Source organism: Thunnus maccoyii, chromosome 1 (genome assembly GCF_910596095.1).
Source record: "Thunnus maccoyii chromosome 1, fThuMac1.1, whole genome shotgun sequence".
Lineage (NCBI taxonomy): Eukaryota > Metazoa > Chordata > Actinopteri > Scombriformes > Scombridae > Thunnus > Thunnus maccoyii.
The window spans coordinates 34881885-34895011 of record NC_056533.1 but is presented as its reverse complement, the minus strand read 5'-3'; the positions used below and the strand labels follow the sequence as shown (position 1 = coordinate 34895011).

Sequence of the window (13127 nt, the reverse complement as noted above, 5' to 3'; positions counted from 1 at the left end):
CATTAAATTCATTTGCCCGTTTAGTGCCAAAAAAACCGACAAGAAGATTGTCATTTTCTGATAACACTGTTGGCTCAGCGAGGCTGTCTTTGGCTCAGCCTTAGATTGGCTGGCTGATGTTTTGTTGTACATGTCTTGAATATGCAGCAGACTGTGAATGGAGCGATCCTATCTGTGTCTCACTAATGCTTTAGATGAGTCAGCTCTGCAAGCAAAGTTTATTTTCAACATTTCAGGCCAGGAAAAAAAAAATCCAGCACGCAGTTTTGAAAACAGACATGTTTTTGCAACATCTGACTTCATAGATTGATGCAGAGCTGAGTGAGTTAACTTTGTTTAGTTGGTGGATTTTTAAAAACTAAATTTTCTCTGTATTAAGGTGAAACTGACAGAAGTATATGGTATCCATTATTCTTTATTTCACATTGAATATAACTGAAACTTTGCTTTTGATTTACAACTTAACATATTATTTAATACAATAAAACAAAATAATATTGGTTCCCATAACTTATTTTCTTGTTGCACAACCTTTGGAGGCAATAACTGCAGTCAAGCACTTTCTGTAACTTTGAATAAGGTTTCTACACGTCTCCACTGGTAGTTCGACCTCTTCTTGAGCAAACTGCTCCAGTTCTCTCAGGTTTGATGGGTGCTGTCTCCCAAATGCAGGTTTCAGCTCTTTCCACAGATGTTCAATGGGATTCAGATGAGAATTCATAGCAGGCCACTTCAGAACGGTCCAACATTTTCTTCCCATCCACTCTTGGGTGCTTTCTGATGTATGTTTTGGGGTCATTATCCTGCTGGAAGACCCATGACCTGTGACTAAGACACAGCTTTCTGGCACTGGGCTGTATGTTCAGCTCCAAAATGCCTTGATAGTCTTCTGATTTCATTGCGCCCTGCACAGATTCAAGGCGCCCAGTGCCTGAGGCAGCCAAGCAACCTCATCACATCACTGAGCCTCCTCCATGTTTCATTGTGTTCTTTTCTTTGAAGGCTTCATTTTTTCTTCTGTAAACATAGAGTTGGTGTGATTTACCAAAAAAGCTCTAATTTAGTTTCATCTGTCCAAAGCACATTCTCCCAGAAGAACTGTGGCTTGTCAACATGCATTTTGGCAAAGTCCAGTCTGGCTTTTTTGTGTCTCCCTCTTAGAAGTGGGGTCCTCCTGGATCTTCTACCACGGAGCCTATTTTCAGTCAGGCAGTGACGGATGGTCCGACTTCAAACTATTGTACCTTGAACTTGAAGATCAGCTTGGATCTGTACTGAAGTTTTTCTTGGTTCTTTCTCGACCATTTGAGCAATCCTTCTGTTTAATCTCGCCAATTTTCCTCTTGTGACCACACCCAGAGATGTTGGCTGCAGTTCCATGAGCCTTAAACTTCTTAATAATATTGGCAACAGTGGCCGCAGAAACATGAAGCTCTTTGGAGATGGTCTTGTATCCTTTACATTGACCATGCTTGGCTGTTACCTTTTCTCTAATGTCTTCAGACTCTCTAGTTTTCCTTCTGTTTTCCATGTTCAGTGTGATGCACACAGTGGCACAAAACAGCAGAGTGAGTAATTTTCTCCTTTTAAACTGGCTGCATGAGTGATTATAAGATTGAAAACACCTGTGATACTAATTAAAACACACTAGTCTGCTTAAACTATCACTACAAATCAGTTACTTCTTACAACTTCTAAAGAGTACCAATAATTTTATCCAGGCATGAAAGCATGAATTCAGTCATTTTCACAACTTTTTTTGTTTTGTTCCACTGCAAACTAAACATAGACATGCATTTATCAGGGCGAATGGTGCATTATTTTCATAAAATGCAAGGGTACCAATAACTTCCATGTCGGTATGGTAATATGATAAATGTAAATTTCCTCATAGAGCAGTGTATATACAGGATATTCCCCAGTGTGTACAATATAGTAGGCTTATTTTAGTAAGGAGAATTGGCTGGGACCTTTATATACTGTAAACTCAAATTCCTACATGTAATATGAAAGGGGCCACTTGCAGTTATGAACCTACTAAGAATTATCAGCAACTCTCAGCAGCTTTATGGAGCTTTTTCACCTCTTTTAGCTCATTCACAGTCTACAGTCTCACTTCTCTCATCAGCTCCGTTTCCAGCGACAGCAGGCAGCTGTTTTTAGCAAACAAGCTCACCAGAACCGCACCAAACAGCAGACAGACAAAGATAGCAACTAGGTGGTGAAGAAAGTGGAACATCTAGCAACTAAGGAGCCAATTTTTTTTTTTTTTTCTCAGTCGTAGACCAAAACAGAGCTAAAATTAGATTGACTGTTGTACTTACATTCATTAGGTGGAAACATATTGCCTTTTCATAGCTACTTCTTACTATAGTACAACAGTTGATTGACACTTGATACTGACCCAGTGTGTTTTGGCCTACGTAATTCATTTTTCCGGAGTCGGTCAAACAAAAACAGCAAGTTGCCTCCATTTCTCACGGAGTTATTCTCACGCTATGCTCGTGACTTGCTGGTCTACTGCATTTTCAAAATAAGAACATTAAAACAATCTGGGTTGTTAAATTGCTTCAAGTCAAGTCGATTTTATTTGTATACCCCAATATGATATCATAAATAACAAATTTGCCTCCAAGGGGGGCTTTAGAGTCTGTACAGCATACAGATCTTACAACATCCTCTATCCTCAGACCTTCGGTTCGGATAAAGAAAAATCCCCAAAACAACCGTTTTAATGGGGAAAAAATGGAATAGACTTCAGGACAGATAGACATGTAGTAGATGTTGTGTGTACAGAAAAGAGCAGATAGAAATACAGCCTGGATAAACAGGATGACAAAATTATAGATGGATACATAACTAATCAGAATTGTCAAAGGTGGAACTAAAGTGTGTTAATCCCACTGGTGCTGTTAAAAAATAAAGTGCTAAAGTGGATCAAAATGATGCTGGCGAAACATTTTATGCATTTTTAATAACTCGTGTTGTGCAAAATTCAACCTCTTGACAAGATTTTCCATCACTGTCATGTATCTTATTACTGTAGCCAGTCCAACCCCCCCCCCACCCACCACCCCACCACCCCACCTCCCTCAAAAAAACAGACCAAACACATGAATCATTTTTTCCTCCCATCTAAGTCTGAACATTTGTTCTTCAACATCGGTGGAAATCACTTATCACAATGGTACAAACTATCATAGTTTGAATTGCTCGCCAAGTCTTGATGACACAGCAGTTTTTGATGAGTTATTCCCTCAGGCGAGCTATAATTTAACTGCATACTTGCAGATGATATAATGAATAATTGTGTCAGATAATTTTAGTAAAGTGTTTAACGATACAGCATCTTGGAAGAAATGTTTATCACTTATCCCCTCGGTATGTAAACGTGTACTTTAAAGTGTACATTTAACTTACATATATAGAGAACAAACCTTTTATAAAACATCATGGTTGGCTTGAAGGTAAGGTTGGAGTTTCTTTAACTGTACAAAGTATTTTCCAGAAGCTTTTCTTGTGTGCAGAAAATAAAATCACTAATTCATTGTTTCTCATTTGTGTCTATTGACAGTGACTAATTACCCAAAGGCGCGATCCTCAAGCACTGATTACTTATTACAAAGCCAAGCGTTTCTACAGAAACACTGACTCTAAATTGTGCATTATCACAGTGATTATAATAGATTTGTTTTGTTTCATTTTAAGCTTATTGGAAAGGCATCTACATTAGCTCTTAATTGCTAATCACAGGGGAGAAGTTGCACTTAGCAGCTCTCTAAATTGACTTCTCTCATTTGTTTGGTTTTTTTTTTTTTTGTTTGTTTTTTCCTGTTAGGTTTATTCAGCAGATATCCAGAGGAGGACTATGAGTCATTCCCGCTGCCAGAGTCTGTTCCTCTCTTCTGCCTTCCCATGGGGGCCACAATTGAGTGCTGGCCAGCTAACACCAAATACTCCCTCCCTGTTTTTTCTACCTTCGTCCTGACCGGAGCCTCCGGAGAGAAGGTAAGATGGATGAAGGGATAGATTCGCTCTTCTACTCCTTTTTTTCTTTCTCTTTCTCTCAAACATATCAGTAGCATCATCAGACACACACACACACACACACACAAAAAAAAAAATGCTGCCAGTGACTGTTGGAGCCCATCAACAGACTGTAACTGCCATCTACACAGCTGACACGACCACAGACCGAAGCACTACAACGGGGCACAAGGAAAACCACAATGCTCTGCACTCCAGAAGGGGAAGTGGGTCATGCATGCATGTTGCAGTTGTCAGGTGAAAACATTGTAACTCCACATTTATTGGTTTTCTGTGGTCCAACTGAATATATATGATGTAATATGGATTTAGCGAGATGCGACGTCACTTCTTTTGGTTGGCGTTGGAGCCATTTGGAGCCAGGAATAAGGAATGCAGGATGTTGTCTTTCACACTTTGGAAAAATTCCCCACCACCTCGGATCGAAGCGAACACTAGCACTTATGCTGTCGTTAGCTACTTTAGCTTAATTGTGCTCACAGGGCAGGTATTATAAGTATCAAGTAACAGCAGCAGGTGAGCCGACTGCCAATCACAGCTGTCAATCAACACCTACACTGCAGATGTCAACGCTACGCTATTAACGGAGCAATAATTTCCCAAAAAGACCACCTGCGCACTTATTAGAAGGGCCTGAGATTGGCGATTGAGACCATAATGACTCGTTGAAATAAATGATTGACTTAGTATTTCTAGAGAGAAGTTGAGGCTTTTTAGATGGGAGTCAGTCGGAGCATCTAGCACCCATCGGTGACACTGCACTTTAAGGTATTTCCACATTGGCTTCAGCTTCAAGCCTTGGTGGTAGTTTGCCGCTTGACATTAACACATTCGACCTTTGTGGTTTTCCCCAGACAACAACAATACATAATCTCTCTCTTTGCCTCTGTGTGTGTGTGTGTGTGTGTGAGAAGAATGGATGTGTGTGATTGCTGGAACAGTGTATGTTATAAAGAGAAAAATAGATACATTAATAAAAGTTAAATTAATGAGTTAAATATATAATTGGTTGTATTATAGTGATAAATATGTGATATATGCTTATATAGTATTACTACTACAACTACCTTCCATCATACATGTACTAATATTAGTAATAACATATAACACATAATGACATTAGTAATGATGATATATGTTACCACCACTACAAGAATGATGATAACAATAACAACAACAATAATTATTATGACCATCATCATCATCATCAACATCAACACAATTAGAAGTGTAATAATGACAAGGAATGACGATCTGTAAGTCCTTTATAAAGCTGAGTTAACCTCAATGTTAACAGTTACGTAGGCAGAAATGTATCTAAACATGATGCTAAGACTTTAATAAGGCTGAAAACAAACAATTTATTGGATTATGCACAAAGCAGATTTTGTTGTTTTTATTCTTTCTCCCAGTTGGATCAAACAGGAAGCAGTATCACACACTTATAAACATAATAAAGATAACTCTACAGATGATTTTTGAGTCCTGATACCAGACATGTGATGCTCAAGATGCCCTTTTGGTCTCTGACTAGATAAATGCCCTTTTTACAAGACATTTCTTTCTCTAACTTTATATTTTACTCATTAAATTCAGGCCCGTGGCATCAGTTCTTAATTAAAAGCGTGTTGTAATGCCCGACCAACCGCATTCAAATCCTAATTCTGCTAGACCGCACGAGCCCCCCCTCCCCACCCCGCGCCCCCTCCCTCTTCCACTTGTCACAGCCACCACAGTTAACGCACGCAAATCGAGCTCCCCGCAGGGCAGCACGATCCACGTCTCTCCCTTCCCCGCCTTCCATCGGTGACAGCCTGATAACAATAGTGTTTGCCCCTAAGCCCCCGGCGTTGTTTGTCACTGTTGTGAAATGAAACCACTATGAAAACATCGACAGCAGCAACAAGCAAGCTAGTCTGGTGTAAAATAGTGTCATAGTTAGTTCCTTTGTCAGGCAACTGAAACAAAAAAATATGCTTGACATGGCTGATACTCTCCTCTCCTCCACTCCTCCTGTCAGCAGCTCTTCTGTTAGCAGCAGCATCGAGGCACCGAGAGCTTTTGGGGGGGGAGAGACGGGCTTTAAGATGTCACCGGAGCAATTAACTGCAGGCTCTATTAATGTCCCGCCCCTGACTCACACACACACACCTCCCTCCTCCTTCACCTTCATGCCCTGCATTTAAATCACACCACTCTGCCAGCCGTCTTAAAGGTCTCTTCCTCTTCCTCCTCCTTCTTCTCCATCCATCTCTGTCTGCACTTTCCTCTCCGGTCCAGCAGAAGCAGGACAACAAGATTTTAAGAGACTCATTTTTTATTCTCTGGAGAGTTTCCACTGAATTTATTGGTGAACAACACTCGAAGGTGATGAACTTTTACTTCCTGAGTGTAAAAGTGTAGATTCAGATCTGGTTCAAGTTGATTTTATCCTTAAAAGAAACTGCAGGATTTTTGTTCTGATGAGATGCAGTTTGACAGTTTGATTAATTCCCTATCGACTGTAAAATTGATCATAGTTGCTCCAGTTGGTTCCTCTGCTCTGCTTACTGTGCACGTGTGTGTGTGTGCGCGCGTGTGTGTTCATACTGCAGCAGCATGGTTGTTGTGCTGCCTGCTGATCAATGAGACGACCCAACAGACGTGTAATGTGAATTCATGTGTTCAGTCATCACAGCCCCCCCCCCCTCCTTTTTTTTTTTTACGCCTGAGCACCTGCCCGAGCACGCTACCGACATCACACTCTCTGTAACTGTAGTGTGAATCAGCACATATGAAGCAACTGGCAGAAACCGTCCTGTTGTACTTCATTATCCACCATGTTTGGCTGAATGAGGCGTAAACACACGAGCCGACCCGCCGCACCGGTCTGCGGGTTTTTTTGGAAAGCGGTCCAGTTGGGACGAGGTTCGTGTTGTTGACACATATTAGTGAATTATGTGTTGAAACAATTGTGATTGAAAACAAATAACCATCCCAAAAGCCCCGCTGATGTTTAGATAGCAGCAGCTCTGCTCAACAAGGCCAGTTAGGGGTCAGGAGCGATCAACGGTGCCAAAACCTCCGCGGTCCGCTGCTGCTGAGTCAAGTTAGTGTGTGTGTACAGGTGTGTGTGTGTGTGTGTGTGTGTGTGTGTGTGTGTGTGTGTGTGAGTTTAGAAGGCCTGCTGTAGCACATGCAGAGGGATATTTGGTGAGGACAGTGTGTATGCTGACTTGTGTTTTACCGGCCAAGGTCAGAGGGAGAATCAGCAGGACTCCGGCGCTCTGCAGACTCCATGTTTAACTGAGAAGTCACCTGTTGACCCCTGTGTACACACACACACACACACACACACACACACTCACTGTCTCTCTATACTTACGAGAACCCTCCGTCGACTACATTAATTCCCATAATCCTAACTCTTTACATGCACAGCTTTAATTGACTTGAACTTCTTCAGTTTAAAGGCCGTCGAAACCGCCGCACACAAACAACACACGCAGACGAGCACACACACAGGCGTCCTTCGGTTCAGTCGTCAGCAAACAAAGACGCGCGGTTCATCGGTCCCCTTTTGGGGTGAGAATTTAAAAATCTGACCCACACAGGCGGCCCTAGCCGGTCAGCAGATAAGCCGGTTAGCTTTGATCTATGCATGAATTGGGAAAGTCTCAAATTTCCAGGAAGCAGAGGGGATTGCTTAGCTAAGCTACTGGCTTAGCTGACTGCTGTTTGTTTTGCCACAGCTGGCACTCATGGTATTGATGTTCAATAAAGGTTAAACAGTGGTGTGCTATACTTTACTTTATTTCTACGCTTATTGATATTTCCATTTATTTAAGAGTGCATGGAAGAGTCAGAGAACTGCATAGAGGTTTATCAACTCTTATTATTTGGCCGTTTCATCTGTTGAAGTGTTTTTTTAAAGAAATTATTGTTAAACAGAAATTATTGTTAATTGCACTTTGTGTGTGTGCTTGTGTGTTCTTGTACATCTGTGTTTGTGTGAACTAAGAGGAATTTTAGACCTTGAGAGTGAGGAAATTTGGGGCTGTTTGTTGGTTTTAGGGTAAAGGTTAATATAAGGAAATCCAATACATAAAATTCTGAAAAATGTATATATGTAAAGAAGAGATGCTGCATGTTTTGAGGCAGTTCATGCAGTATTTCCATCCTGACGTCTTGGTAATAATGCACTGCGACAGACGTGATACATCTGCAGGTGTTGAGCCGTGTACTGAAACATGTCTCCTGTTTCCAGGTGTACGGTGCTGCCATTCAGTTCTACGAGCCCTTCCCGCTGGAGTGTCTGACCGATCAGCAGTGTTCCCAGCTGGGTCTCCTAAACCCGGATCCCCACAAACCCTCCTCCTCCTCCAACACTACAGCTGCTGCCGCCACCACCAGCAACACCAACACCACCACCAATCCCCGCTCCGTCTACACCAACAAGTGTATCTGCCTGCTTTCCCACTGGCCCTTCTTCGACGCTTTCCGCAAGTTCCTCACATTCCTCTATCGATACTCCATCTCGGGCCCTCACGCCCTGCCCATCGAGAAGTGAGTCCCCTCTGTTTTTTTTATTTTGACCATTGTATGTTCTGTGTTAATCATTACTTTCTTACACATGGTTCTTTATTATTCAAGGCAAAATATATCCTCTTTCTCATTGAACGGCCTTTATAATACTTCCGTTGACCGAGCAGCTAACTTCCGATTAGCCTTCTGCTAATTTATGAGGTTATTGTTTAATTGTGTGGCTCTTCTAGACTTTCCTAATGTTATCAGACTGAATGGATCAAATTCTGAGTCATTTAGCGAGGGGTTGTGTGACGCTCAGAACAACGTATCCGCCGTTTTACAGCAGCAACACTAGCGACAGCATGGATGTATAAAGAGAACTAGATACAGCGTCAGAGGCGGGGCCCCGTTCATTCCTATGAAAGTTGCTCAGTGGCGCATGAAGCCAAAAAAAATCGACTTGCCAGTATGAAAGTAGCCGGATCTTCCGCCTTGTGCGGCCCATAGAGCGTGCGCACTAGTGACTTTCGCTGGCTGAGTCGGCTACTTCCTGTTTAGCCCTCCGGCTAACTTGAACGGGGATAAAACAATTCAATCATGCGGCTCTTAGAGGCTTTTGAAATGTGATCGGACCGAACGGATTTAATTCTGACAGTGAGACGAGTCATTTCGTGGGGGTTGTGACGCTCAGAAAAATGTATCCGCTGATTTACAGACGTCTCTTTCACAATGTAAGTCTATGAGGAAATGTCTTTTTGGGCCATCACGTGACGTTGCAATTACACGGTTTGGCCGCTATGTCAAATTAGCTTTAAAGCCTGGCGCTCTTCCTGTATCCAGTTCTCTTTCTACATCCATGAGCGACAGAGTAGGCTGTGGCGGACTCTATGACGTAAACACGTATCGGCAGTGTTTTTGTAATTAATCTCACCGCCAAAAGTCCTGCTCTCCAGCTTTAAGAGATGTTTTGATGTTCACTGAGTTACTGACAGCAAAATCTGATATTTTCTATAAATGTTATAGTTTGTTTCATCTGTACAATGGAAACATATTGGTGTTTTCCAGATGTCCTCTACATTTTGGAAGTTATCAAGGAAAAGAAAACGCACCATATAATAAAAGCCTTCACCAATCGTCAGAGGGTTTAGTTGCATTATTTTGGATTATTACTTGACCTGGTCAGGTGGTGTGAGACAGAACATTCATGCTTTTCATGTTTTACTGCTGCTCGCAACTCATACCCGTCTAATACGGCTGCATTGACTGATTATTCAGCCGCCCACTGCTGTTATTTTTGGCCTCACATCCTAATTCTTCTTCTTCCTCACAGGCACATCTCTCATTTTATGCACAAAGTTCCCTTCCCTTCCTCTCAGAGGCCTCGCATCCTGGTACAGGTAAGTTTAAGTTGTTCCCTGTGTTGTTTTGTCGTGTAATGGTGCATGTTAGAACTGGGTAATTATTATTTTGCAGAAAATAGTGTTGCCCGTGGGTTAGTTTAAGTCCTCCATTATAGATGAAGTACAGACATGTTTTGCTCGGTGGGGTTTTTATCTCACTTTCCAGCTTTTTTACAGCTTTCTCCTCATGACAGCCTGATGTTGAGCCAGCCGGTGTCTTCTCCTTTACCGCTCAGGTAAGAGCAGCTGTGGACACGGATTTTTCAGGTGATGTGTGACATCATCACCGCTAATTATGTGCTCAGATTTAAAGGGATTGACGCAAGGATGCAGTGTATGTCCTTTATCTTCGTTTACATTTAATGCACTGATCTGAGCTTGTTGCAGGACGTCGTAGAAATATCGTGCATAGTGTGAATATTTTGTTGAACTGTTGTTGCACATTTTGTGTTGTTTTCTGTAGCGGCGGCCGATTTTCCACGCTGCTCCAGAACCTCGGACCAGAGAACGCCGTCACCCTGCTGGTGTTTGCCGTCACCGAACATAAGATCCTGGTCCACTCGTTACGACCCGCCGTACTCACCAGCGTCACTGAAGCTCTGGTGTCTGTAAGTCACAGAATGGTTTCCTGTCTCCTTCCCTCCTTCACCGGGCTCACTTCCCTCTTCATGCTGCTACCTTGTTTTTGGCTTTTCTAAATATAATTTTCTTTCTTTTACATTTACTGAACCGCTGCACCGATAGTTATTAATGTCTTATATGTAATGCAATAATTACTGTGGTCACCATCAGTTGTGGAAACAGTGAAATTCCTACTTTGTGTGGGAAACGAGGGAATGCAAGTCAGGAAGCAGGAAGCTTTTAATTTATGTCATTACGATGTGGTTTCGACAGAATGTTTAACTCTTTAAAATAACATGAATAAAACCAGCAACATATAACATCTTGTAGTCATGGAAGCATCGCAACTTCTGGAAAGTCACTGGAACTTTAAACCTGTCTTTTTCTCATCTTCATCCTCCTCCTCCTCCTCCTCCTCCTCCTCCTCCTCCTCCTCAGATGATCTTCCCCTTCCACTGGCCGTGCCCGTATATTCCTCTGTGCCCTCTGGCGCTGGCCGATGTGTTGAGCGCCCCTTGTCCGTTCATCGTCGGAGTGGACTCTCGCTACTTTGACCTTTACGACCCCCCGCCGGATGTGAGCTGCGTGGATCTGGACACGAACACCATCTTCCAGTGAGCAACATAAACAAACAAAACCATCCCGTAGCTGTGGCGTTATTCAGCCAAGCTATTGTAGAAATTTACGTTACTATTTTATAGCGTCATCATATGAGCAGTACATATACTGTGTAGCGTTCTAGCTAAGAGCTCAACAGTGTTGCATTTGCTGCATCTTGTGTTTTTTTTGTTTTTTTTTCACCCCCAGACCACATAACTACCAGATCATGAGTTCTAAGTTTAGACATCAGGCCGTTTTCTTCCTGAAGCTCGGGTGGAAATGGTTATTTTTGTAGTGTCAGTCTTGTTTTAATATGAAGAGAATGCAATTTTCTGGTGTGTCAGGTAAAGTCAGTAATGGTTCACATCACTTTTGGCCTCATTACCATCCAGACACAGCGTTGGGGTGGTCTAAACTCCCCCTCCCCACCCCCCACCCCCCCCCCCCACCCCCACCCCCGACCCGACCGCGGTGCGTGTTGGTTTTGGCCTCTCAGCCTCTCCAGAGCTCAGAGTACTTGTATGCTTCTGCTTTTCCAGCAACGAAGATAAGCGAGCCCTCACATGGAAGATCCTGCCAAAGAAAGCCTGTAAAAACCTAATGAATGTGCTGAGCAATCTCTACCAGCAGCTGGTTGACGGTGAGTAACTGGGCTCCGTACGTGAACCGGTGGCGCATTTTAAAAAAATGTATCCGTCAGGTAACTTAGCGGTTGTTGCTTTTTTGTAGTCTTGAGTTTAATAGCAGTTGGTAGAAGTAGAATTAATCTCCTCTATCATTATGTTCTCAGACTGCATGACTACAGCACCTTTCCTGACACTCAATGTAATCAAAAGTGAAAGAAAATATGTGGCTAATTAAGGTCCTCACAGAGTGTGTTATGCTTCATTCGTCATATTTAGTTTTGGACTCAGAACTGTTTTATTCTATTGTCTTAACAATTAGTTCTCCATTCAATCCGTACCGTTCTGCTCTCCATATAACAAACTGAAAGCCAGCAATAATCCCATCATAGTATAATTTCCTAATTACCCAGTCTGCCCCGCCGCGGTGCTCATTGTATTATTGTCAACTTTTCTCTGCTATTCCTGGAGCACGCTCGCTGAGAGACCCATGAAAATTGCTGCTTATTGAGCTGGAGAAATTGAATAAATGAATTTTCTGATCCAGTGAAGTTGAAAATCTACCCAGTCGCTGCTAGAAGTGCTGAATATTGATATGTCTGCCAGAGGTTTTTAGTCCAGACCTTTAAGCCTCATGGAGCTCTGGAAACTGGAGGGGGTATCAATTTGAGTTTATTTATTCTAATCACGGAATTCTTATCCTAATCCGAATACTTACTTAAATGCCTAAAGCGGCGGATAGGACTAAAAACAAATGATCAACCTCAGTTTGAAGTGATGATTCAGCCTTAACGTACTGACAGCTGCTTCTTTACGTGTCTCCAGGTCAGTATCGGCCCGACGGGCTGCTGGAGATGAGCATGAGCGACTCGTCGGAGCTGAGCTGCGGGAAGAGCCTCCACACGGTGGAGCTGGAGATCCAGGAAGCCTTCCTGCGCTTCATGGCGGCCATTTTGAAGGGTTACCGTTCTTTCTTGCGACCTATCACCCAGGCGCCCTCTGAGAAAGCCACAGACGCTAGCTCCCTATTTGACCTGCAAGGTATGTGAACTCGGTGCCAAAACCATGGAAACTATCCGTGTCCATGTGCGGCATGTCGGCCGGATAACGAAGTCACAGAGGAAACGGGGTGAAAAGGATCAATACAGCTGTTGTTTTTCCCAGCAACCCCCTCAAACTCCTCACACTGGAACGGTATCAAATGCACTATTGACTGCAGTTACATGAGTCATTTTTTATTTTTTTTTCTACAGAAGAAATTATTTTGAACGATGATTCCCATCAAAGTGTTTACATGATCTCAGATGGTTTCCTATGATTTCCTGTTTAG

At 42.6% G+C, this 13127-nt stretch overlaps 1 protein-coding gene across 7 annotated transcripts in view; it reads left to right on the top strand.

The window, feature by feature from the left end:
- Window positions 1–13127, top strand: part of LOC121903750 (C-myc promoter-binding protein-like) — an 82961-nt gene that overhangs the window by 23946 nt on the left and 45888 nt on the right. For all 7 annotated transcript variants that reach the window (XM_042424567.1, XM_042423740.1, XM_042422248.1 and 4 more), the window contains exons 5-12: window positions 3839–4008; window positions 8294–8592; window positions 9884–9950; window positions 10131–10189; window positions 10417–10561; window positions 11013–11188; window positions 11714–11814; window positions 12623–12838. In XM_042424567.1, coding sequence (XP_042280501.1) covers window positions 3839–4008; window positions 8294–8592; window positions 9884–9950; window positions 10131–10189; window positions 10417–10561; window positions 11013–11188; window positions 11714–11814; window positions 12623–12838 — 1233 coding nt within the window. The remainder of the gene's footprint in view (window positions 1–3838; window positions 4009–8293; window positions 8593–9883; window positions 9951–10130; window positions 10190–10416; window positions 10562–11012; window positions 11189–11713; window positions 11815–12622; window positions 12839–13127) is intronic.